The sequence below is a fragment of the Amphibalanus amphitrite genome, unplaced genomic scaffold (genome assembly GCF_019059575.1).
Source record: "Amphibalanus amphitrite isolate SeventyFive unplaced genomic scaffold, NRLGWU_Aamphi_draft 000715F_arrow, whole genome shotgun sequence".
In the NCBI taxonomy this organism is placed as follows: Eukaryota; Metazoa; Arthropoda; class Thecostraca; order Balanomorpha; family Balanidae; genus Amphibalanus; species Amphibalanus amphitrite.
This window is the reverse complement of record NW_024882209.1, coordinates 340,932-365,013: the sequence shown is the minus strand read 5'-3', so window position 1 is coordinate 365,013 and position 24,082 is coordinate 340,932. Positions and strand designations below refer to the sequence as shown.

General features: G+C 45.9%; 1 protein-coding gene across 1 annotated transcript in view; it reads right to left on the bottom strand.

Annotated features, from left to right (window-relative positions):
• Nucleotides 1-753: 753 nt before the first annotated feature.
• Nucleotides 754-24,082, bottom strand: part of LOC122365120 — a 29,433-nt gene continuing 6,104 nt past the window's right edge. The window contains exon 2 of the mRNA XM_043336077.1: nucleotides 754-2,676. Coding sequence (XP_043192012.1) covers nucleotides 942-2,324 — 1,383 coding nt within the window. The 5' untranslated portion in view covers nucleotides 2,325-2,676 and the 3' untranslated portion in view covers nucleotides 754-941. The remainder of the gene's footprint in view (nucleotides 2,677-24,082) is intronic.

The window sequence follows — 24,082 nt, the reverse complement described above, 5'->3', positions numbered from 1 at the left end:
CTTTTATGTGTAGGGACTTCATGCAGAGCTTGTATCGCATTTAATAATAAATGTGTGCAGTTTGACATGTTTGTGATCCATCCAAAGTCACTATTCTTTGATACGACTAACCACTGAGCAGTGAGCACTATCAACAAGCGACGGAGCGATTCCTTTGCTCGACATATAATACCTAACACTGATGAAATTTATTATTATTTTTTCTAGCATTTTAACTAGCTAGCTACCTTTTCTGTGCGGGCTTTGTCTTCTGACTCAGTTCAAAATTGATAGCGTCGTAGTCAGAATCGCCGATGGCATTCGTGAACTGACGAATGCGATCCCTGACTTGTAGGCTTCAGGGAAGTTCTACTGGTTTTAGGGAAATATTGTCCTCAGTGACTTCGCGTACAGACCTCACCTGGCGGGCCGAGGAACATCCAGAGTGTGGTCGAGTGCCGAGCGTCAGCGGACAGATCCAGGGTCTACATAGACTTTGAGGCGACGGGAGGATCTTCAGTTTGTGTGTTGTACACTGTCCATCGTCCCTGTCCTTTTAGCGAGTTTGAGTTTGATCTTCTTCTTTTTCTTATGGGGAGTTCGTTCCATTTTAAGTAGCTGATACGTCATATAAGAATACTTCTCTATGAATACGCCAAGAACAACAAATACAAATAGAATTAACTACATAGAACTATAGGCTAGTGGCTACCATTGGTTAGGCGAGTCTCCTTAACGAATTTCATGAGCATTCTGTGAGAAACACCAGCCGCATATCTTCAGCCTAGAGATGAATATATTTCCCTGATCACCCGTCTTTCCGGCATCAATTCATAAATGTCTTTATTCAGAAAGGGAACATGTAAAATAGATTGATGTAGAAGTTATAAAGATTACAAACAACAACTTTAGACGGCTACGTTCAGTGTTTCCAACGATCACAGCGATAGAGCTCGAGCTCCTCAATGTGAGGCGCCCCGCTCAGAAACATTCAGATAATCCTCCAGAGCTTTGCCCAGAGCCCAAACATTAACCATCATGTCGTTTCCTTCCCAAGGAACGACACTGCCATCTGTTGTCGACAGTCGGCTCCTCTGATTATCCAAGCTGCCGCCAGGGTCGCTAGTAGCGGCCGAGGTTGACGGTCGCTCCTCCGTTCCGTCGATTTTTCCGAACGCTTGCTGTAGGCGCATGATATCGTTTGTCTTGCAGACGATACCACCACCTCTTTCGGAATACTCCATAGCTGGCATGGAGAGTGACCTGGCTCGTGTCACCTCCGGCGTAGCTGGGTGCTCGTTGTGGAACTGAATCGTGACGCGGCGCGAGCGCTCACTGAGAACGTCCACCGGCGGCGCGTCGTAACGACGCAGCAGGCATCGCACGCGACCCGGGGTCGGCACGCGCTGTACCAGCCCCAGCAGACGCATCGTCGGAGCCGACACGTTCCCGTTACGGAGGTCGGAGACCACGACCTCTGCGGCGCGCTTGCGAGGCTGAGTTTCTGAATCTCGCCTATAGGTGTCTCTGTGGCGAATGTTGGGAACCATTGCGTCCGGCTCGCTGGAGAGACGACGAAGCGCGCGGAGAGGTGGCGCCATCAGGGGTCTGTTGGCGATGATTTCACTATGACGGCGTTGTGTGGACATGGCGCCTCCTTTTCCCGTGTCCACGCCTGTGAATAGAGGCGTGCCACGTCTTCGCAGTCGCGTTGACGTCGTTGATGGCGGCCCCGATCCACGTCGTTCGAAGCTGTGCAGCGGCGCCAGCAGAGTTGTGGTAGGTAGTGGCTGCGAAGCACGTCGAGCATGTCCTTGTGTCGCACCAATCGCTTCGCGAGGCGTCATTGTTTCTCTCCCCGCAAACGAGGTACTTCGCCTTCTTCTGGGGATCACAGTCGGGCTGAGAGTGGACATGGGGGCTCGTTGGTATGTCTGATGGGAGTCTGTGTCGACCTTTGCTTTCCCTATACAACTGCTGTCGTCACCGTTACCTCTGAAGCCGATCCCGCTCCGACCCGACCGCAGCGACATCTGTGGCAAGCTCTTTAGCGACGGTGGCGCCACCTGCATGGGTCGCCGCGATGTGCTGTCGGGCACGGTCGGCCGCTCGGAGTCAGCCAGTTCGATGACAATTTTCGGCGTCACCGGACGATTTTCACGGACGAGCGGTGTGAATTTCGACTTTCGTTCGGTCTGAGTGCTGGGTCGAGAGGAGAAAATCGTGCTTGATGAGGGTGGAAGCCTGGGTGACAGAAGCGGTCCGGTTGGGAACGTAGCTGGCCGAGCTTTTCGGTTGACCAGGGAACGAGGGGTGACCCCACGAGAGCTACGAGCGTGAATCATACCAGAAGGTTTTCTCAGTGGTTTGTGTTTACGACAGCTCTATCAAATGGTCATGATGATTATCACAATAATTAACCAGTGACTGCAATTGTTATAATCGACCGTTCAATATCGGCAATAGCCAGATGTTCACTTGAAGGCTTGGTAAGCGACGCTGATGAAAACTGAATGCTGTATCTATCCTTCTTCCTTTGATCTTCTTTCCTTTGGTCCGATTTACGAGTTCCTTGGTTTATCCCAAACTCGGAAGACGGTGCTGTCGTCTGTCAGACGGTGCTATCAGCTCCGTCAGTAGCTCCTCGGGAAGAAATTGATTCGCAGTCCTCGTAATCCAGTTTTCAATCTCGATCCACTGCAAAGAAAGAAAAATGTGTTAGCATCACACGGAAACAACAATACCGACCGTGGTCCGTGGGCATCCAGGGGAAAAAATGCATTAACCCTCGCCCATGTAGGGGGGGGTTGGTGCAACCCCCCCCCTGAGGCTTTCGGAAATAGTGCAAAAACGGCGGCGCGCAGCGCCGCCAAATTTTGGGTACCTTATGGGGCAAACCTTGCGCATCTTTTGATAAAAAAAATTTGACCGGGTCATGTCAGGTCACGGAGTTATGACGTCACAAAGGGAACAGCCTCCGGCCGGATTTTCACAAACTGAGTGCCAACGCCCGAGGTTTCCTGCCGGTGGTACGGACATCGGTTGATGGATCGTGATGAAACTTCCCATGCATGTTGGAGCAAGTATTGGCTATCATATGGTATAAACAACTTGACCGGGTAAGGTCAGGTCACGGAGCTATGACGTCACAAGAGGAACAGCGTCCGGCACTATTTTTGAAAAGCGCCCGAACCACTATTTTGCTAATTCTTTTCACCTCAATGGGAATATGCAGCAATATTAGCTTCTATAGGGAGCAAATGGACCTCCCAAATCCAAAAATACAATCAGATTTAAAAAATTTAAATTTTGATTTTTCGAATTTCTGCCGCCGACTGTGACCTTGCCGACTTCCGGCGCTCCCAACGCGCCATTTTTAGAGCTAGGGAAACGAAATACATACCAAACGATAGAGAATTGATCAAGGAACACGATAGTGAAGGTTTCAAGTCGATACCTCCCACCGTTTTGCCGCAATCGCCGCCGAAAGTTGAAAAAAGTCTATTTTTCCGAAAATTTGACCTTTGACCGGTCAAAAGTAGGTCAAATGTTGACCTAGGACCAAAAAATATACCACCAATCGCGAGATCTCGTTGAGAGCAATCCGTTGGTTTTTTCCGCTAAGCTCTACGACCTTCCGTTTCGAAACGCCAGGGGGGGTCGTAACAACCCCCCCCCCCTGGTCGTTCGTGTTATGAGAAATGGCGTCGTGCGAGGGTTAAAGTCAACGTTTTTTTATGATGAGGCAACATCGAGCTCGCTGTTACTGATTAGTTTAATTGCAAAAATATGCCATCTCTCTTCTCCCCTCTCGTATTCATTTCGTTTTTACTCTCTCCTTCCCTCGCACTGCTTTTCCTTTAACCCTCGCCCTGGCAGGGGGGGGGGGTCGATGCGACCCCCCCCCTAAGGTTTTTCGAAGATAGCGTAAAAACGGCGGCGCGCAGCGCCGCCAAATTTGGCACAGCCTATGGGGCAACCTTTTTACATATGACCTGAAAATTTCAGGTCCGGGTGACCTTGGGTCAGGTCACCAGGTCAGAAAAACCGGTACAAGGTCATGGTCAAATTTCAACTTTCTTTTTGCACCTGTACAACTCACAGTTCTCGACTGATTTCCTTCAAACTTTCAGGATGTGCTAAGTTCACCGAGTTGTATAACATATAGTTCGGGTTTTTTGAGGTCACTGACCTGAGGTCAGTTAGAGGTCATTGCGTCGTAATGTTAAGCCTATGGGAAAATACTAAATTCGGAAAATACTGGAGATATCCGCTTCGTTCTATCACTTTTGTGCTTTGAAACCACAGTACTTAACAGCAGGTCACTTGGTGCTTCTTTGTTTGGTGTACTTATCCATGAGTCAGGTCAAATGAGGTCAACTGAGGTCAAATCACATATTTTCCAATAACTTGGCACATAATGACGCTAGAGCTTAAAAAATGGCGTCATTGTGTTCCTGGTGATCAGCCGAATCGAATGATATGCGATATGATGCAATTTGGTTAATTTGAACTTAATTAGTTAATTAAAGTTTACTTAAAAATTAAGAAAAACTTTAGGTACAATTAAGCAAGCTAAAAAGTATATCATTCGACGCGCCTTGACGTGCTGAGTTCACTGGTGCTTTTCTTTTTGCTCTATCTTAATTAGATCAAAAGTTATAAGCGAAAAACTTTTGACCTGTTTTTAGCGAAATTTTTACATTTATACCCCCCAAAACCCCCCTAAATATTGACCTAGAACAACCAAATTTGCACAGGGGCGAGAACTCCATGGGGCCCACCTACCTACCAAATTTGGTGTTTCTAGGTGCCATAGGAGCCAATCGCGAGGGGGGGGTCGCATCGACCCCCCCTGCCAGGCCGTGTTATGAAAAAGGCCCTGCCAGGGCGAGGGTTAATTTATATTCAATTTTCAGATTTCTCTCAATCCTAGCGCTATGCTTATGATGCCATTCTCTCGCCCTCCATTTTCTCTTTTTCCTCTCACTGCCTTCGCATACATTTCCCCTCTGCTCTGCTCTGCTCTCTCTCTCTCTCTCTCTCTCTCTCTCTCTCTCTCTCTCTCTCTCTCTCTCTCTCTCTCTCTCTCTCTCTCTCTCTCTCTCTCTCTCTCTCTCTCTCTCTCTCTCTCTCTCTCTCTCTCTCTCTCTCTCTCTCTCTCCCTGTTGCTCTCTCTCTGTTTCTCTCTCTCCCTCTCTCTCTCTCTTTCTCTCTCTCTCTCCGCCGACCTCTCACATTTCATGTCAGCGTTACCGTCCTCTGGGAGCTCGTTTCTCAGTACTGCAGTGCAAACACCGCAATTATCCTTGGCCGGGCTATCCTCGAAGTCCCCTGTTCAAATATGGTGTGCAAACGAACTAAATCTCTTAGGCAAACTCGGTCAGGTTGAGTCAAGATAAGATCGAAGACATGCTTCAGAAATGTTGAAGAGCATTGTTGGATCATAAATCGTGACAGATATTTCAGTAGCTATCTCATTAGGACTGAGCGCAATTATCTGAGCGTAATTATCATTGATGATTGTCCATAATGAGAGCGAGGCGTCTCACGTGTCTTTGAGCGTGTTCTTTTGCTAGGAAAAAACGCAGATCTTATTTCCAATTTCCTCGGAATGTTACAGTAGCTGCCTTGAGCCCAGCTGGAACCTTGCACAACTGGTAACTGATACCATGTTGGTGTTGCGGCACCAGAACATGAAAGCAATTAGAAAAGAACGAAACCCAGCAGCTATTCGAGTTCGGCGCTTTTGCGTTATTGAAACGTGGACGAATGATATGTCGACACTTGATAGTCGAGCCCTTCTGATTTAGTTTGAACATCTAGCGCAAAGCAGTGTTCGCCACGGGCCGCAAAATCTTAGTCCAGCCCAACCCAGGCCCATGGCGCATTGGGCTGGCCCGACCCGTGGCGAACCACTGGCGAAAAGTACCACAAACAAAGGAAATGGAATCGTGTGAACTCTGCTTACTTTCCGCTAACCTAAACTAACTTTATAAACAAGTCACGTGCGACTGCTTTCAGCGCGGCAGTCGGTACTTTGTAGGTATTGGTCTGGGTCCGACCAGCATGCCCTTCGGCGTTGTTTGGTCGCTGTAGCCAGAAGGCGATTATTGCGCAGCGCCGAAAAGGGAGCAGTCAATATGGCGTAGATCAGATAACGAAATTGGGGCCACATTGCGCGAGCTCTCTAGTCCAGGCACAAAGACCACTGTTTGGTGGTGCGCAATCACGACCCTGAATAGCATGGATACAATGCACCACGGCAAGAAACTGCAATAAAACGAGGACAGCTTTAGATCGTTTCGATTCGTGGCAAAGAAGGCTCTGGCAATTTACCATTGGCTAGAATCTCTTTTGTCCTATATCTTTAGAAACCTTTGAAGTCGAGATTACCTACATAAAATACAAGATGCAGAATAAAAATATCGGAGTTCTCAGTACTTGTGACAGGCATTATGTAAAGCAATCCTCTCAAAGCTAAGCCACCGTACAGAAAATACCAGCTCTGAATACTACGACGGGAAGTCCTGAGTTAGAACATCCCTCTCACCACTGCAGAGCTCTGTTTACGAAGAGCTTCCGCTCAGCCGTGGCGCAGCTTTCATCGCTGGCGACTATCTGAGTCGGCCAGATAGTGCTTCATAAACAGTGCGGCGCGGTCGGAACGGCAGGTCACCGGAGGTCAGCAGCGGAGAACGGGTGCTGGAGAGCGGTGGACGGGGCGGCCTGCAGCGCGGAGGGTGTCGGGTCGACAGGCTGATGGAAGTAATTTGTTCTGTTTTTATGTGGCCGGGCGAGGCATTATGTAAAGCAAGCCTCTCAAAGCTAAGCCACCGTACAGAAAATACCAGCTAATTTATAGTGTTCTGTGTCGCGTTAGCGGGAATATGAATAGCCTTCAAATGCTACTAAACAACAGTGGTTTGATGTTTGGTTGGATTATTGCTTCTGCATTTTCCAATTAGGCCTAAAACAGATTAAAATGTGTTTAAAGAAATTTCCGAAAAAGAAAAGATCTGGTGGTAACTGACAGGTACGAAATTGCAATGTCATCACCCACGAAAACACTAACCAGCAATGCATGCATGAAGCCTGAAAACAGTGCCCAGAGATAGCCTCATGAATATCTTCCAACAATGTTGTACAACAGCTGTCACTTAAAAACACATAGCGGAAAATTGCATCGCCAACGGGCCGCCATTCGCCGTAACTCATGTCAGCCTTATCGCCATGAAAATTAATCGCCACAGCTCCTTCGTCCCTGAATGTTGACGTCACCCCATAAATTCCACGACAGCATACCATAAATTCCCTGCCGGCATTCCATAAATTCCAGAGTTCTCTCGTGAACTCTTACACAGTGCTGGCAAAAGAGGCTCTTGGCGCTCGCTAGCCCATACACGATATAGCCCGATCCGCCTTTGGTATGACTCGTGATTTCTCCCTCACGTGGCGTATATGACAATCCCGTCACGTGTGATCACGGTTCGACGGCTCAGGAATTCTGGGCGACGGCGGAAATTCAATTTATGTGCAGATCCCAGCCTCGCCGTGCGAGCTCGGGCGACCTGCAATGGTGGAACACATTCTTTTGGTTCAGGACACGGGTTGTCGGCAATTGCAATAGCGCGATCCAGGGTCACCAACGCTTGGCCATAGGATGGTGAAGTTATTTTTAGAAAGCTGAAGCCATGCGAGTCAGCCAGGACAGCTTGATGGACCAGGGCAGCGAGGAGTGAGGCTGCTTAGAAATTGAACTTCACCGTCTTGTTAGGCCGGTGACAACCGGCACCAACTGGCGCTTAGGACCGCAGGAAGCTCACTTGTTAGTTTGCATGCTCGTAACTGACATGTTATGAATTGCATAGTGACATGTTATGAAATGTTATGAACTGACATGTTATGAATTGCTTCGTCCTGTCTGTTGCCGATGAGTTTTTAGATGTTGTAAAAGCCTATAAAATTAATCATTCTCGCCAAGAAAAAGACCCCAAAATGTGCTATAGCCTTGCCGGATGATATTTGTCTTATTTCCTAATTTAAGTTAGCATGCGCAAGAACGGATCTATACATCGATATACTCATTTTGGTCAAATTATGTTTTTTCCTGCGAATAGTGTACAATATTGTATTTTACTCATCAGGTAATTGGTAAACAGGCTCAACCAAGTAACTAGCCAATATTTCATTTCTATGCACCATATTTTACCTCTTCATTTTTCTAAAGTCAAATCTCTTTTTATTTTCCCACCTTCTCGTCGTTTCTTATCAGCTCAAATCCCCCATTGTCTTTGAAGTTGAAATCCTTTGAAGTTCTATTATCTCCAGTCAAGAGGAAGCAGAATAACCACTCCCCGATTCCACTCGGGTGCCGGCTCAGTTCCACTAATGCATTTCTGTCGCTCCTCGTGAGACCCCGATGACAGCAAAGACCACTTATAGATCACCGTGCACTTGGTCACTGGGCGTTTCTGTCTGAAAGCAGAACAGAAAACAGACTAGGCTGTTGGCTGCGAGCGGGCGGCTGAGGCCGGGCGCCGGGCGGCGAGCAGCGAGCGGCGAGCGACGGTGGAGGAACCTTTGGCGAATCCTCTTGGGATCAGCTGCGCGGCGGCGTCCAATCGGCGCAGCCGGCGTGACCCGACTGGCCAGGTGCCATTGATTACCCCCCTGCCTTCGACCTCCCCCCCCCCCAGATCACCTCTGACCCCAGGCAGTCAGAGGGGAGGGGAGAGGAGGAAGGGAGCGCTAATGTAGCTGGTCACGACCGGACCATAGGTGATTGATGCGGGAAGAGAGAAGCTGACCAGGAGAGAGAGGGAGAGGGAGAGAGAGAGAGAGAGAGAGAGAGAGAGAGAGAGAGAGAGAGAGAGAGAGTAGTTTGGGATTTGATATTGGTGAAGCTTCTAACTAGCACAATCTAGTCATAATCTAGCATTTTACAGGACTCAAATGACAATCGTCATTCGTAATGTTCTAGCACTGTCAAACATTTGTAATGCATCGGTTAAAGCATCAGAGCGTGCATCAGAGCGTGCAGGTATGACCGTGATGCTATCTGTGATTTTTGACAAGTTTCCCACCCATGTTTTAACTTTGTAACAACTGACACAGAATAGCCACGTCTGCACTGTGGAGTGTCTGCGGAAGTCGTAAATAAATAAATAAATAAAACCGTGTTTCAACTCAGCAGGGCAACACAGACGGTCACTGCTTAGGAACGCGGACATGTCGGTGGTAAGATCGCACCGTTTCTTACTCTCTGACAAACATCAACTCCGGAGCCTTGGCCTTGCTCACAACCGCCGACAAAAGCAATCAGCGCGCGTCGTTCACCACGGGGCGGATGTTGTCTGAAGCTGGTGACGGGCCGTAAATGAGTTTCGATAATGGGGTCGGTTGGAACGTTTGGCGAGGAGGTTTCACGAAGACGCGCTGAAAATGAGAAAATGGCGCCGAAGGAGCTGCGGAACAGCCCTGGCGTCTTTCGAATGCTCACAACAGGTGTCTAAAGCGTCCTGTTATGAAAAATGGGGAAAATGATAGCAATTTTTGAAGGTTAAATGTGCCACAACCGGCTTATTTATATCTATGTAGGCTGACAATGTGATTTACAATCCCATATCAGCTTCTGCTAAATATGCCTATCCGTACAAGCAAACCATCCCTTCAAACTAAGCTAAGTTTTAGCTTGCAGTCTCAATAGCTCAAGCTGTAATTGCATCACAGACGATGCCCATCTATCTTCGAAACTACTGCCAGCTCAGAAACTTGTGCTGTACCATGCTATCAAAGATAGACATGCTTTGGAATTTACATTCGCATGAGGACTTTACATAACATCTTCTAAGTTGTGTTGCTGGTCCTGGATTAAATGTTGAACATTGATGTTGCATTCTAGACATCCTTGGCAGCGTGAGAAGAAAAGGCACACTTATTAAAGATAAACGACGATTATGTCTGTTCAGTTTGCAATTATAACAAATGTAAACGAACTATTGTCTTTATCTATTCAACGAATACCTCAGCGACACCCTGTAGGATCGTATCGACATCTATATTTGACCATAAAATGCAAGACGTTTTCTTGCAAACGTCCGCTTGACATTATCGTATCCGGTCGAAGAAAGGTTTTCATTTGCCCTGGTCCATTCTGACCTTCCATCAGTACGTTATTTGGTTATTTAAAAACACCGTTTGTCCTCTTAAGTCTCTTACTGGAAATAGCGTGATTGAAATAGCCGCTCTTAACTCTGAAGGCACATTACCGTTCTAAAGACTATTCTTGCCGCTGTACCGCCACTTTCGACTCAGTCACCGGCTCTAGACGAGTAGCGACAGCGCTTCATTTGTCTTAGGAGCGCCATTTTTGGTTCAGTGGGCCGTCCTATCAGTCACTCAGAGCTGCCTTAGCGCCCGTTTCCGGATGTCGTCAATCTTTCGAAGTTTTGGCTTGTGAACTCGTCGTATCCGGTATCGCACACTATGCTAAGCAATCAAACCAAATGGTAGTCAGTTACCAGCTGCTATTGCCGCTGCAGGATGCAAAAAAAAAAACATGACTTTTAGTCTACCATGGCAGACAGTTGCCACCAGAAACATATCATTAGCGGTATGACGACTGACGACACTTTTGTTCCGTCCCGCAACATGCGTCATATGGCAGCATTTTCCCTTTGTCAGTGTGGTGCTTCACCAATTGCCGGGGGCGGTGTTCGTTAACTAGAGCCGGCAGCGGCTGCCGACGAGTCTGTTCATTAGCAGCTGAACTGATGACCTGCGCGGGAGCTAATGACGTGACTCGTAACCAGAGGTGATCGGTGAAACCATATAACGGCCGCCGGCGGCGGTGGCGGAGGAAAGATCGACCTTTGACGGGACGGCTGAAGCTAGGGACAAGGGGGGGGGGACCGAAACGCATTTGTGCTGTCTTTTGCTGCAGTGATCAAGGAACTGGTGATAATTCAACGAGAAAAGGCAAATGTGGCGCATTATCATTTCGTCGCGAATACTGAAAAAAAACTGTTTAAAAAACATTGTGAGTTTTTCTCACCCCTTCTTTTTGAAATTCATTTTTCAGTTGGAGAGCGAGCCATTGGCTGCTTGTCGGTGGGTGACAATAAGATATGAAAACGAAAATTGTTTTGGATACATATGGGTATGTTCTGTTTTTGCCGGAGCAGCGGAAGCCGGATTGCGTGAGATCTCAGTGGTGCGCGGCGGATAATGATTGGGATAATTACCGCCCGATACGGATAATGACTGGGATAATTACCGCACCGGTACGAATAATCCGCGTCGTCTCAGCCCGGGTTTCCGGGGGAATCCGCCTGGACTCTGGACTCTGCAGCAGACGCAGTTGCCTGCCAATTAGTCTCCCCACCGGACGTCGGAGGATCGCCTGCGGTTGTCAGGCCGTCGGACGTGCTGAAGGGGGATTTTCTGTATCGGTTTTCCTAAGGCTGCCAGAAAGAAAGCAACAGAGGGCCGGTGTTCCAGATTGCATACCCAAAAAAAGCTTAAAAACACATGTTCAGCACCAAATGCTGAACAATGTGATACATTTGAAGAAGCGTAAAAAAGTATGGAATTAGTGGAAAGCCTGCAGCAGTCTCCTAAGTGTGAAGGCATGTTCAGCTGTGCCTCAAAAGCAATTTGCCCTTTGAGCAACACTACAAGAGTAACAAAAGTAATGAAGTTTGAGGAGAAAAAAAAATGCAATAAAACGCAGCCCATTTCCATTATAAATAGGTACGCCTAAAGGTGCGATTTCATTTCGTGCGGTAGCCGAATTCCCAATCACCTCCTATGGGACAAACGAGACAAGTTTTGCGCCTCTTGCATAATGCATAAGCGACACATGTAATGAGATTTACTATTTCAATTATGCATACAGTTTCGGAGTACAGTATTAATCAATGCTTGCCATGGTCCATGACACCATTTCAGCTAGGAAGTTTTCTCGTTTGGGTTCACATGGGTCACGCTTTTGATGGATCTATCCAAGTTAATTTTACGTTTCATGCTGCTCCAGATATTCGCGCGCCTTCTTGCAATTCAGTGTCAGGACGAAGTGTTTGCCGTTGTCTGGCGAAAGTCGACCCTTTTGCGACTGCGAATTTTATGGAACTTCTGAATGATATGGTCTGCAGCTGCGGGCTGGTAAAGGGATGCCTCAGCAAGTTAGCGTCTGGGGCGTTCCACGACAAATCGACAAGTGCCCTGCACCCTCATATTTTATTTTTTGCTTAGAATTGGTCTAATGGGTTGTGATGGGCGGGGAAGCCAGCTGTGGCAAGGATTTTTTTCTTCGAACAACGGTTTCCGAGATATAGCCTCGGGCAATTCTTGGAGTTCGCGCTGCAGCCCTATGTTTGGCGGCCTATAACTCAGAAACTATTGGCTTTTTACGATAAAAACTTTATATGGTTCAACACACAATCAAGCAACAAACATTTTGGCTATCTCGGATTTTCAATTTTTGAAAATTTTGATCACGTGACCTTTTGTCCTATTTCTCGAAGAGTGACGTTGATATTTTCCCCACTGAAAGTTGCAATTTTGTCTGATGACGATTAAAGCCTTATCAATTGTCATTCATATGCGATAATAAAAAAAAGTGGTTATCGCCCAGAGTTGACTTCTGGTAAGGTCATTTTTATGACCTGTCCATTATTACGAGCGGGAGCGACAGCGAGATCTCGAGAATAAAGCAAGATAGCGACAAGCGGTAAACGGTAAAGGGTACACACGGATAAGGTCTATAATTTTTACTAAGGTTATTTTCAGGTCAGGTCAAAGATGACGTCACAGGAGCTAAAAGGAAGTCAAAATAGCGGCACTATACATATATATGAAGTTTTTCTCGAATAACTTTCAAGGTATCCCAGCTAGGAACAATCTAATAGCACCATCGTGATTCTCTCGTCGATCCGCATCGAAACATATGTTTGTTGACCTCGAAAGGTCGAAAGGTCAAAGGTTGACCTTAGGTCACGTGATCTAAGGTCAACTTTTGACCTGTCGACCTTTCGAGGTCAACATACATATGTTTCGATGCGGATCGACGAGAGGATCACGATGGTGCTCTTAGTTTGTTCCTAGCTGGGATACCTTGAAAGTTATTTGAGAAAAACTTCATATATATGTATAGTGCCGCATTTTGACTTCCTTTTAGCTCCTGTGACGTCATCTTTGACCTGACCTGAAAATGACCTCAGTAAAAATTATAGGCCTTATCCGTGTGTACCCTTTACCGTTTACCGCTTGTCGCTATCTTGCTTTATTCTCGAGATCTCGCTGTCGCTCCCGCTCGTAGTAATGGACAGGTCATAAAAATGACCTGACCTGAGGTCAACGCAGGGCGAAAACCACTTTTTTTATTATCGCATATGAATGACAATCGATAAGGCTTTAATCGTCATCAGACAAAATTGCAACTTTCAGTGGGAAAAATATCAAGGTCACTCTTCGAAAAATAGGACAAAAGGTCACGTGATCAAAATTTTCAAAAATTGAGAATCCGAGATAGCCAAAATGTTTGTTGGTTGATTGTGAGTTGAACTATATAAAGTTTTTATCATAAAAAGCCAATAGTTTCTGAGTTATAGGCCACCAAACATAGGGCTGCAGCGCGAAATCCAGGAATTGCCCGAGGCTATATCTCGGAAACCGTTGTTCGAAGAAAAAAATCCTTGCCACAGCTGGCCCCCGCCCATCACAACCCCTTACACCAGTTTTCAACGAAGAATAAAATACGTAGGGTGAATGAAAAGTTTTGAGCCTAACATAGTTACAGGTGACGCAGATTAATGAAACTTTGGTCACACATTTTGCCACTATTGATATGAATGGACACAAAATTGTGAAGTCCTAGCACTTTTTTCCTCACTTTTATAGCGCCTTGAATCATGCTATTTTGGGTAAGTGCTCGCGGTGTCAATGACGTCATTATTTTTTGTGAAGCGTCATCCAGTCAGTTTTTTCTTTAAGCTTAGACAGAAATAGACACCCTAAGGATGCCAATGCTGTTTAAAAGATTAAATTTGGGATACTTTGGAAGGCTCAGTAATTCATTGTTTACATTGCAACCAGTGAAAAATGCCCTGATTTATTGTCCTGGTGAAACACGACCAATTTTGTCAGGATTGCCCTTCTGATCTTCCTGATTTTCTAACGAAGGTGTATCAGTGGTTCATCCTAGTAATGCCCAATTACAGTAAGACCCTTTGAAAAAGTACACTTGCAAGACATCACATTTATTTTCCGAATTACGGAACACTTTCCTCCTTGTTGTGACTCTGACATTTAATTTTTCAGATTAGAGTAGTGACGTTCTTTCACTGACTCCACTGTTCTTCCAGTGCTGGATTGAAGTGAAACACCCACAGTTAATCATCGGTAGCGAAAAGTGACTTTGAATTCTCAGAATCTGCTTCAACTAGCTGCAAATGTCATTACACATCTCTCGTCGTGCTCTGCAGCAAAAAGCCGAGAGGCCCAATGAGCAGAGACCTTTCTCATGTCATGCCCATTGGTAAGAATGTCGCCAGCTTGCTCCTGGGAGATGTCCATTCTTACCGCTATCTGATGAGGTCATAGTCTTTGATCCAGCATCCACACTCCTAGAGCAGGGTCAATGTTTTCGGATTTTGTCACATTCTACGGCGTTTTTTATATTTGTTCATTTTGGACGCTGTTCCTGCCCTGCTTGAAATTAGCAGCTCAAACCTTAACAGTGACATATGATGGGCCACAACCAATAAGTTTAATTTCAGGTCCTTTTTAATTTCAGATGAAGGCATGGCTTTGAAATCGCAATACTTTATAAAAGTTCAATTCTCGATTTTCTCCCTTTTCACCGAACGCGTAATATTCTTCACATTAACGGGCTCTAAAAACGAAACGAAAAGGACTAGTACTTCAAAACTTGGTGTACACACCTAAAAATAGTTGCAAAATGTGTGACCAAATTTTCATTAACCTGCGTCACCTGTACCTGTGTTAGGCTCAAAACTTTTCATTCACCCCACGTATGAGGGTGCAAATTTAATTTTTTATTTGTCGATTTGTCGTGGAACCCGTCTGTTCGTGTTCCAACTAGGATGACACCCAAAATATTTCTCGGGGTCTTCCCGTGTGATCGACTTCCCTTGAGGCACGTTTTCATTTAATTTCAATGTAGCTCATTGAAATTCCTGATTTAATATAAGCATAAAAATATAAATAACCGTCACATGTTATTCCTTTACGACAAATTAGGCATTTCGCTGCTCGAAGGCGTGATTAATTCAATAACGTTGAAAAATACGTGCATGCTTCAGCGAAGCATCTAAGTTTTTCGTTCCATTTCATTTCCAGTGTGTCTTTAAAGTAGTCCGCGCTTATTTTCTCGCATCAAACGGGCTGACTTCAAAGGATGCCTAGCGCTTGACGAATGACTCACACCGCACCCTCTTATTTCACCTAGTGACACATTTCCAAAAACACATCTAATAACTCCAGCCCAATAACACATCCCCTTGCTGTCGACCCTACTCACAGACGTTCGATTTCTGAAAAAAGTCTGAATTGTTCCTGTTTTTCGTCTGAAAGTGATTCGCTGGCCGATCCTTCGCACTTTCAAACCAATCTGACCTTCAGCCTGACAGGCGAAATCCGCAGCCCAGCCTGTCAGCATTTTCAAACGTCTCCCGAGTGTCTGCTGTTTGGAAAAATTTAGTCTCACTGTCGTTCAAGCCGAGTGCGATGACAGGCAATTGATGAAATCGCCTCTGAACATCCTCTGTGGGATGATTTTCAAATTGTGAGCCCATCAAGACGGTTCGTTGAGTACGGAGGAAAGTTATGTGACGTGAGCGATCTGGCTGTTAATTTTGAGCTACCGGATGCGAGAACCCATCAGAGGCTGGTTTAATGAGCTCCGACGAAAGCAGTATTAATTAATCCTATAAAAATAGCACACACAATGCATCACGTTTTATGAGCCGTGCACATTTTGCAAACCAGAGCTCCACTATGACGCATATGGTGCGTAATGCTCACATAATGACGGATTAATATCGTCATTATATCACCAGCACCTTGTGCAAACAAAGAGCGCTCCGAGTCTCATACGATGCGTAGTTGTAAAAGTGCGATACTCTGTCCTCTCTCATGTAACGTAACCCTATGGCGCAGCCGGAATGGGATCAGTCAACCCTGGCGGTGCCTCCGAAAACATGGATTGAAATCAACAGGCAGACAGTGTTTACTAAAACACACTGCGTCGGCTCGGCCCTCAAAGTGAAACTGTTTACGCCGCATGACGGCGAAGAGCCACCAACGTTTGTTGCTCACAAAGTTTGTAATGCATTCCAAATGCAACGTTTGTTATACACTCTACATGTTGGAGCGCTCAGGAGAGCTACAATGGCGTATCTGAGAGCACCGAGATAATTCAAATGTTTACTGGTATCGGTATCAAGGGCAGTACTTCTGGCTATCCAGTTGTGTGTTCTGATATTACTACTGAGGTTCAAGATGGCTAGCGTTAGGTGATGATGTAATGGAAAAAAGGAATTTCATCACATATCAAACCACGTTAAAATCACAGCACATACCAACCATGATGAAAATAGGGTAAAAGTTGTTACAGACCGAATCAGAACGTCATTCGTCAGCCTCAATTCAGTGAGCTGAGAGTCCCAAATTTCATAATCTCATTTCTGTAATGAATCAGTTGCACGCTTTTCAACTCCGATTTGACACATGTCCAATATGTCACGTTTCTATGATTTATTTGCGAAGAAATAACTGCTGGCAATTTGTTAGTGAAAATTAATTGATTCTGCATAGAACTTGTGCATTTCATGAAAACCACGACACGAAGTAATTTTTTATCATCCTGGCCACTTGCAAGCAGGAAATGTCAGAAGTGAGGGCGATCCTCATGAATCATTTTTAGCCATCAGACTCGTTCATTTCACACAAAAAAATGATTATTTATGATTTCACCCTGCCAAAGATAAAAAATAATAACTTAAATGGTGTTGAATATTCCGATTCTTCATCTAGACGCACGTCATAAGATCGACGTCTTCACAACTTGGCTGAACATCACTTTAGCATGAGTGCTGTTAGTAATTGTGGAGCTCCCGAAGTTATGAACAGTCAGGTCTCTGTCTTCCGTGAAATGAGGTGGCGAGATTGGATGGGAAGCGGTTCGGGGCAATCTGGTGACTGCAGGCTGCTTGAGAAGCTGCCTTTGATTTTCCACTACATCAACCAAGCTGTTTGGACAGCGACGTAATGACAGACGCAACAAAAACATTCAACAGGAGACATGCCGGTTAAAGAGAAAAATAGCGAATGATACTTGTTGACGTTTTATGGAGCCACTTGCCAGGGTAGTTGGTAGAACTAAGTTATGAGAACAAAAAAGCTTGTTTCGTTTTGTAGATTTGTACATTTATGTCTTACGTAATCGTCATCATTATCATGAATGCAAGATGATTTTAGTAATCAGTATTTTATCGGTATTTAATAAGTACTGAAGTACTTTTCCTTGATAACTTCGCTACGCCGTAGCGGTATTGTCAATTTACGGTAAATTGACATTGGATTCTCTAAGTGTCTAGTCTAAGCACTGATAGATTTTCTTTCCGGAATTGTGAGCGATCGTGTTCGTGGCTTCTTGAGTCTTGACGTTCAGCGTCTGTGGCTTCTTGTCCGAATATCCGCCGCTCTTTGTGCCACATGCTGCCGCAGCTTACAGCAGTCGGGGATAATCAATGGCTCAATATTGGATCATTCGAGGCCGGACGGTAGCGGCGAGGGCCATTTGCTGCGGGCTGTACCTTACACGCGTGGCCATTGATCATTGATCGCTGACCACGCGTGATGATCAATGACCATTGATCATTTGTGGCGCGTTGGCGGCCGGTGGAACACCGCGATTGTGGAACTTAGGAGGGACCGCTGCATGGTTTGAGAATTTACGCTGCGCTTAACACATCATCAAGCCAAATGACAGTGTCGTAAATGCTTTATATAAATATTCATTGCTGTCACTGTGCATACTTCTCACGGGTAAGTTCATAATTGTTTGGGCATGACAAACGCTGCTCTTTATTGTTCAGTTATGAGGTAATGCTTCTCCATAAGACACCATGAAATTTTATGCGTGGACAATGAGTCTGACAGAAAAAGACAGCTCTAGGATCACGACCGAAACGAGGTCGGCACTGCAAGAATGGTCATTGGTCCAAACTACTCGCATATTCACGTGTATACACCGACAATAATGCCATACGGCGCCTGCTGACTTCAAGCGTAGCCTGAGCGGGACCCAGTCAGACTTGCACACATATTAGCTCCCGGGCAAAAGCAATAAACCATAATGAAAATCGCTGCATTACATTTTAAGCTGCTGAATTATTACTGTTGCCAGACTAATGAAGAATGATGGCCGACAATAACCAGCGAATATAAGGTGGGATATTCGCCGCAACCGTCAAATCTGGACGGAATATAGCTACTGGACTTTCATTTAGCACATTCCTCAAAATGATGAAATATGCTTAAAGTTTCATAAACTGAGGAATGTTTTAAAACTTAGGTCATGGTAATGAATAACTAGATATTTACTTGCGTTGTGTCCGTTGGGTCTTGTCATATTCAGAGCATTCTTTTTATCCTTTATTCGATCAGCATCTTTGCCCGCCTACACAACTTAGCTGTCATCGACTGAAGCGCCACACAGCAATTGATATGATAAAATCTGGCGGCGCACTCAGCCGGTTTTCCGCCATAGCGAGCCGTATGGAGCCGCCTGGCAGTCAGTCGACTCAGTCCGGCCTGAAATGATAGGCTGTACCGCCGGGCAGCCAAGCGCTGCGGCACAGTCTACGTAGCCAGGGCTTTCGGCGCGGATTGCCTATAAGCGGCGGAGTACCTATCACTACAGGGCACAGGCGTCTTGCCTTTTTCACGTTTTTCAGACAGTAGGCAGACGTGTTGGATATGCGTTACACGACTCCTTTTTCATTATCTGTCCCCTCTACCTCACTTCAGTCGTGTGCACTCTTGATGCGCTTTTTAGTACACTTATCTACTAGCATGTCTTCCAAAAATATATCTCTAAACACTTCCATCTACCATCATCGCGTCGTATCCCTCTGTCCACTCTGAATGACCGTCATCCAATATCTTTTCATCACATGCATATGCTGAAATGTATGTATATGTACGGTACCTATCGTTGTTATTTCTAGTCGCAACATTATGCATCTTTCTTGACACTATGTATTTTCTCGTCTCTATTTTTCCTAGTGCTTCCAGTAACGAATGTGCATTGCTTCAAGAATGCTCCAGTCCAAATGTATCGCTATTCGCTACTCCCTCGTATTGTTCGTTCCAAGCGGTAGGACAATAAGCCTTTTTCCTGCTTTCTACCAGAGGTAAACAACTGACACAGCCAATATACAGAGCAGAGCACTGGATAAGGGCAGATGAGAGTTAACCAGAAACTGGCGAGTTGAACTCATTGTGGAAAAATGATGGGTTTCATATACTAAAAAAACTGTATTTTAATTGTGTTCATTGCACTAAAAACGTAGACATTTACCATTAAAATTGCATTTCTTTAGTGCCCTTGTAGACTTTATTGTTGGAATATATAGAAAGTCTCCAATATAGAAGCAGCCGTATCGGCACTAAAAGCAGTGGGTCTGCTGACTTCAGATAACCGCATTGAACTTGGCACTTTGCTGACCTTTCCTGCAATCTCCCGAGTCTCCACACCGGATCCACACCGCGCGGCCATCTCCCCCCGCCCCCGTCGCCCAGGCCACCAGCCCTCCCCCTACATCACCCCCAGGAGGATTCCACGTGTCACTTTCCCTTTAACATTACCTACAGAAGACTTTCTTATGTAACCCTTCCGTAATATCGGTGATCCGTATTCACCTGCTTCCATATGTGACGGTGATAATGTCTCCTGGGAATCTATTGGGTACTACCATGGCGCCTCCCCGTAAGAACCAATATGGCGGCGGTTGCCATGGTGATGCATGGTCTCTGACCGGTCCAACCCTGAGGCGATAAGGAACTTAGAGTTGCAAGTATATGAGAAAACGTAGCAAGTTCGAGTGGTGTGAGTGTCTAGTTTCAGGGTGTGTCTGGGTGAGTACCTACTAAAAGTGTGGAGCAGGTAGGTAAGTAGGTACGAGATAGGAACTTTGAGCTTTAACGTTAGTTTCGGCGGCTTGGTAAAAGTTGTTTTTCATTAGAGCTGATAATTACAGGCTGCAGTTAAATCGTATCGTTCGTCAACGCAAGAAGGTCGCAAAGCTCATGTGCTCTTTCAGAACAAATGTGGAAAACAGATAAACAAATAAATACTTGATTTTTGAAAGCTGAAATCCATAACACCCCGACACTTTCTGCGCCCTAGTCTGGTAAACAGGCTAAGATATGCTCGGAATGTCGTCTCAGTTCGTGCCGAGCCCCGCGTTCTGCGGACGGTCCCAACTCGACTAGGGAGTCTGTCGCAGTATGGAATCAATAGCCGGTGCGAGAGCCGAATAGCTCGACGCGGTGGGATCTGCCGAGTCTTGCCGTTTCTGTGAATGTAGAAGCATATTGGAACTGGTAAGAGATCCATAATTAAACGCGTTGGCGACCATTGATGTCGGAATGTAAGGTCACACTGTCTGAGGACTTTTATTAATTTTTTTGGTATTAATTTGGGATGTTTGTCCAGTCCATTATAGTTCAGGAAAGAAATTAAACATTCCAGAAAGAAGCAGCTAGCTACATCTTGCATACCCTGCCTAATTCGATAGCAACTGGATATTAGATTCATTCCGTAATACCACTCATAAGCCATGGCGATTGGGTCAATTTACGGCAATTCCCAACGGGACCTCTTGCTCTGTTACAAAACTTCTGTAACAGTATCCTGTCGTCATTCGCCATTGAAAACTCATCAATTTTTCGCCCGACTACATCCTATTTCAACATGGCGTCTCCGATTTCCATCTCGGCGTGGCTCTGAGCCGGTCCAAGTCTCTGCTCAATCACTGAGTCTCTGTCGCATTTATGTGTCACGCGCCTTTGGGACAGCAGCGCCTTGCCGGCGGCCGGAAAGGCTGGGGGGTCGGACAGTCACACTGAATTAAACACCACACTGGCGTTTTACGGCCTTGGACGTAGCTAAAACCGATGACCAAGTGCAGCAGCTCGTCCAATATGAGTTGTGAGGCTAAGGAGGGTTTGAAGTGCCATATTTAGCTATCCATCCTGCCGCATTCACAAAAATGGTGCAGCTGTAGCAGCACAATCGATGACATTACAGAACCAGTCGTATCAAAAGTTCCTGATCAAATAGGTATGCTTTACATTTAATGTTCATTGCCTGTGTCATTTTGACGATAATGCCCGAATATGGTGACACAAATGGCGATTAATATTGACCATATAAAGTGACCAAATAAAGCCCAGGCCGGAGTTCTAAAGCGGTTAATAGCGGAGCACTGAGGTACTATGAACACCAGCCTCATCAGACAATAAACGAGAGCCGCCACATGACGCTTGCAACGCTGGTAATATCCTCTCTCACTCTCTCAGATGATTGTCCCCGCTGGACTAAATTCCATACGAATATATAGCTGGGTGAGCTAGAATATGCTCATAATTCAACTTGTGATTACGTTTTAAAGCCTTGACAGTGTCCGAGTTGTTTGTCAGCGATTGTAAAAAAGTTGCTGTGATAAATCAATTTGTTTTGGCTGCAGCAGGACAGTTAACATTCGCGAATGTATCACTTACAAGTTACAGCACGCTGTTTTTAATGCATCTGTCTACAAGTCTGTGGATTACTGAAGTCAAATGCAGCCGTAACCTTGTACTCGAAACTACAACAACTAATTTCCAACATGTTCAGCACCCACAGAGGAGCTGTTTCCAAGTTCGAAGCAGAACTATCGATCACGCTCGCTCGCCTTTTCTCCTCATCAAAGTTCGAGTCTAACCGGCACCGTGGCTGCTAAACTTGCGTCGCCAGCGGCCGCTCCCCCGAGGGCTCACAGCGGTGCGACCCGCACACCGTCTGAATTGTGAATTGGCTCCACATCTGTGACCGGGCTGCCTCCAGAGAGCTGACTTCTCGAGTGTGTCGGAATAGGCGTGATGAGGGGCAGTCGCGGGACTCATTCAGATGTAAATTGGAATGGCGGGTTGATGTCAGTGGTGATTGTTTTCAATTTGAAGTTATGATGCAACGGGGTGAAATAGGAGGGTGAAAGAAGGAGAGAGAGAGAGAGAGAGAGAGAGAGAGAGAGAGAGAGAGAGAGAGAGAGAGAGAGAGAGAGAGAGAGAGAGAGAAAGAGGGAGAGAGGGGGAGAGAGAGAAACAGAGAGAGAGAGAGAGATAGAGAGAGAGAGGGAGAGAAAGAGAAAGAGAGAGAGAGAGAGAGAGAGAGAGAGAGAGAGAGAGAGAGAGAGAGAGAGAGAGAGAGAGAGAGAGAGAGAGAGAGAAAGAGAGAGAGAGAGAGGGAGAGAAAGAGAGATAGTCAGAGAGTCAGAGAGAATCTGTTGGTCACGGAATCCGTGGTATCTTTCCTCGGAAATAATCAGCGCCCACATCGCCGCAATGCGCCATCACTGCCGGATCCGGCATCGCGTCATACCATGTTCATTAGTGGCGCCCGCAGCCCTGCCCAGCACCTGTCACCAAGACGGGCCCAGTCATAAATAGTACATCAACAAATCTACGGACCCGCACGCCACCCACACCATCCTTGGGGAGCCGGATGAATCAATACTGGTCATGTGCTGACTTGCTGGGATTCCGACTGGGGTATAGCGACATCAGCACGGGCATCAATTTGACAGATATTAACATTATCTGGCAACATTATCAGCAATGGGTATTTGAACAGGAAGACAAGGTGAGGTCCAGCATGTACTTTGGTTTTTAGAGTTTTTGTTTTAGTTTTGTCATGATGAGTGAAACCGTTATATTTCATTTTCATACATTTTGGATCATTTAACCCTCGCACGACCAGGCCATTTCTCATAACACGAACGACCAGGGGGGGGGGGGGTTGTTACGACCCCCCCCCCTGGCGTTTCGAAACGGAAGGTCGTAGAGCTTAGCGGAAAAAACCAACGGATTGCTCTCAACGAGATCTCGCGATTGGTGGTATATTTTTTGGTCCTAGGTCAACATTTTACCTACTTTTGACCGGTCAAAGGTCAAATTTTCGGAAAAATAGACTTTTTCAACTTTCGGCGACGATTGCGGCAAAACGGTGGGAGATATCGACTTGAAACCTTCACTATCGTGTTCCTTGATCAATTCTCTATCGTTCGGTATGTATTTCGTTTCCCTAGCTCTAAAAATGGCGCGTTGGGAGCGCCGGAAGTCGGCAAGGTCACAGTCGGCGGCAGAAATTCGAAAAATCAAAATTTAAATTTTTGAAATCTGATTGTATTTTTGGATTTGGGAGGTCCATTTGCTCCCTATAGAAGCTAATATTGCTGCATATTCCCATTGAGGTGACAAGAATTAGCAAAATAGTGGTTCGGGCGCTTTTCAAAAATAGTACCGGACGCTGTTCCTCTTGTGACGTCATAGCTCCGTGACCTGACCTGACCCGGTCAAATTTCTTATACCATATGATAGCCAATACTTGCCCCAACATGCATGGGAAGTTTCATCACGATCCATCAACCGATGTCCGTACCACCGGCAGGAAACCTCGGGCGTTGGCACTCAGTTTGTGAAAATCCGGCCGGAGGCTGTACCTCTTATGACGTCATAACTCCGTGACCTGACATGACCCGATCAATTTTTTTTTCATCAAAAGATGCGCATAGGTTGCCCCAGAGGGTATTGAAAATTTCAGCCCGCTACGACAAGCCGTTTAGCGTGCACTTCGAAAAAACCTCAGGGGGGGGGGGTTGATACAACCCCCCCCCCTAGGCGTTCTAGGGTTAATCATTCCATGCATGCATAAATGTTTGGAAGCTACGGTAATAGTACCGAACTGTTTATATTGTCATGAAATGGAAAGGAAATAAACGAAGAGATTTTGAGCGATGCGCTTTGGTATTGA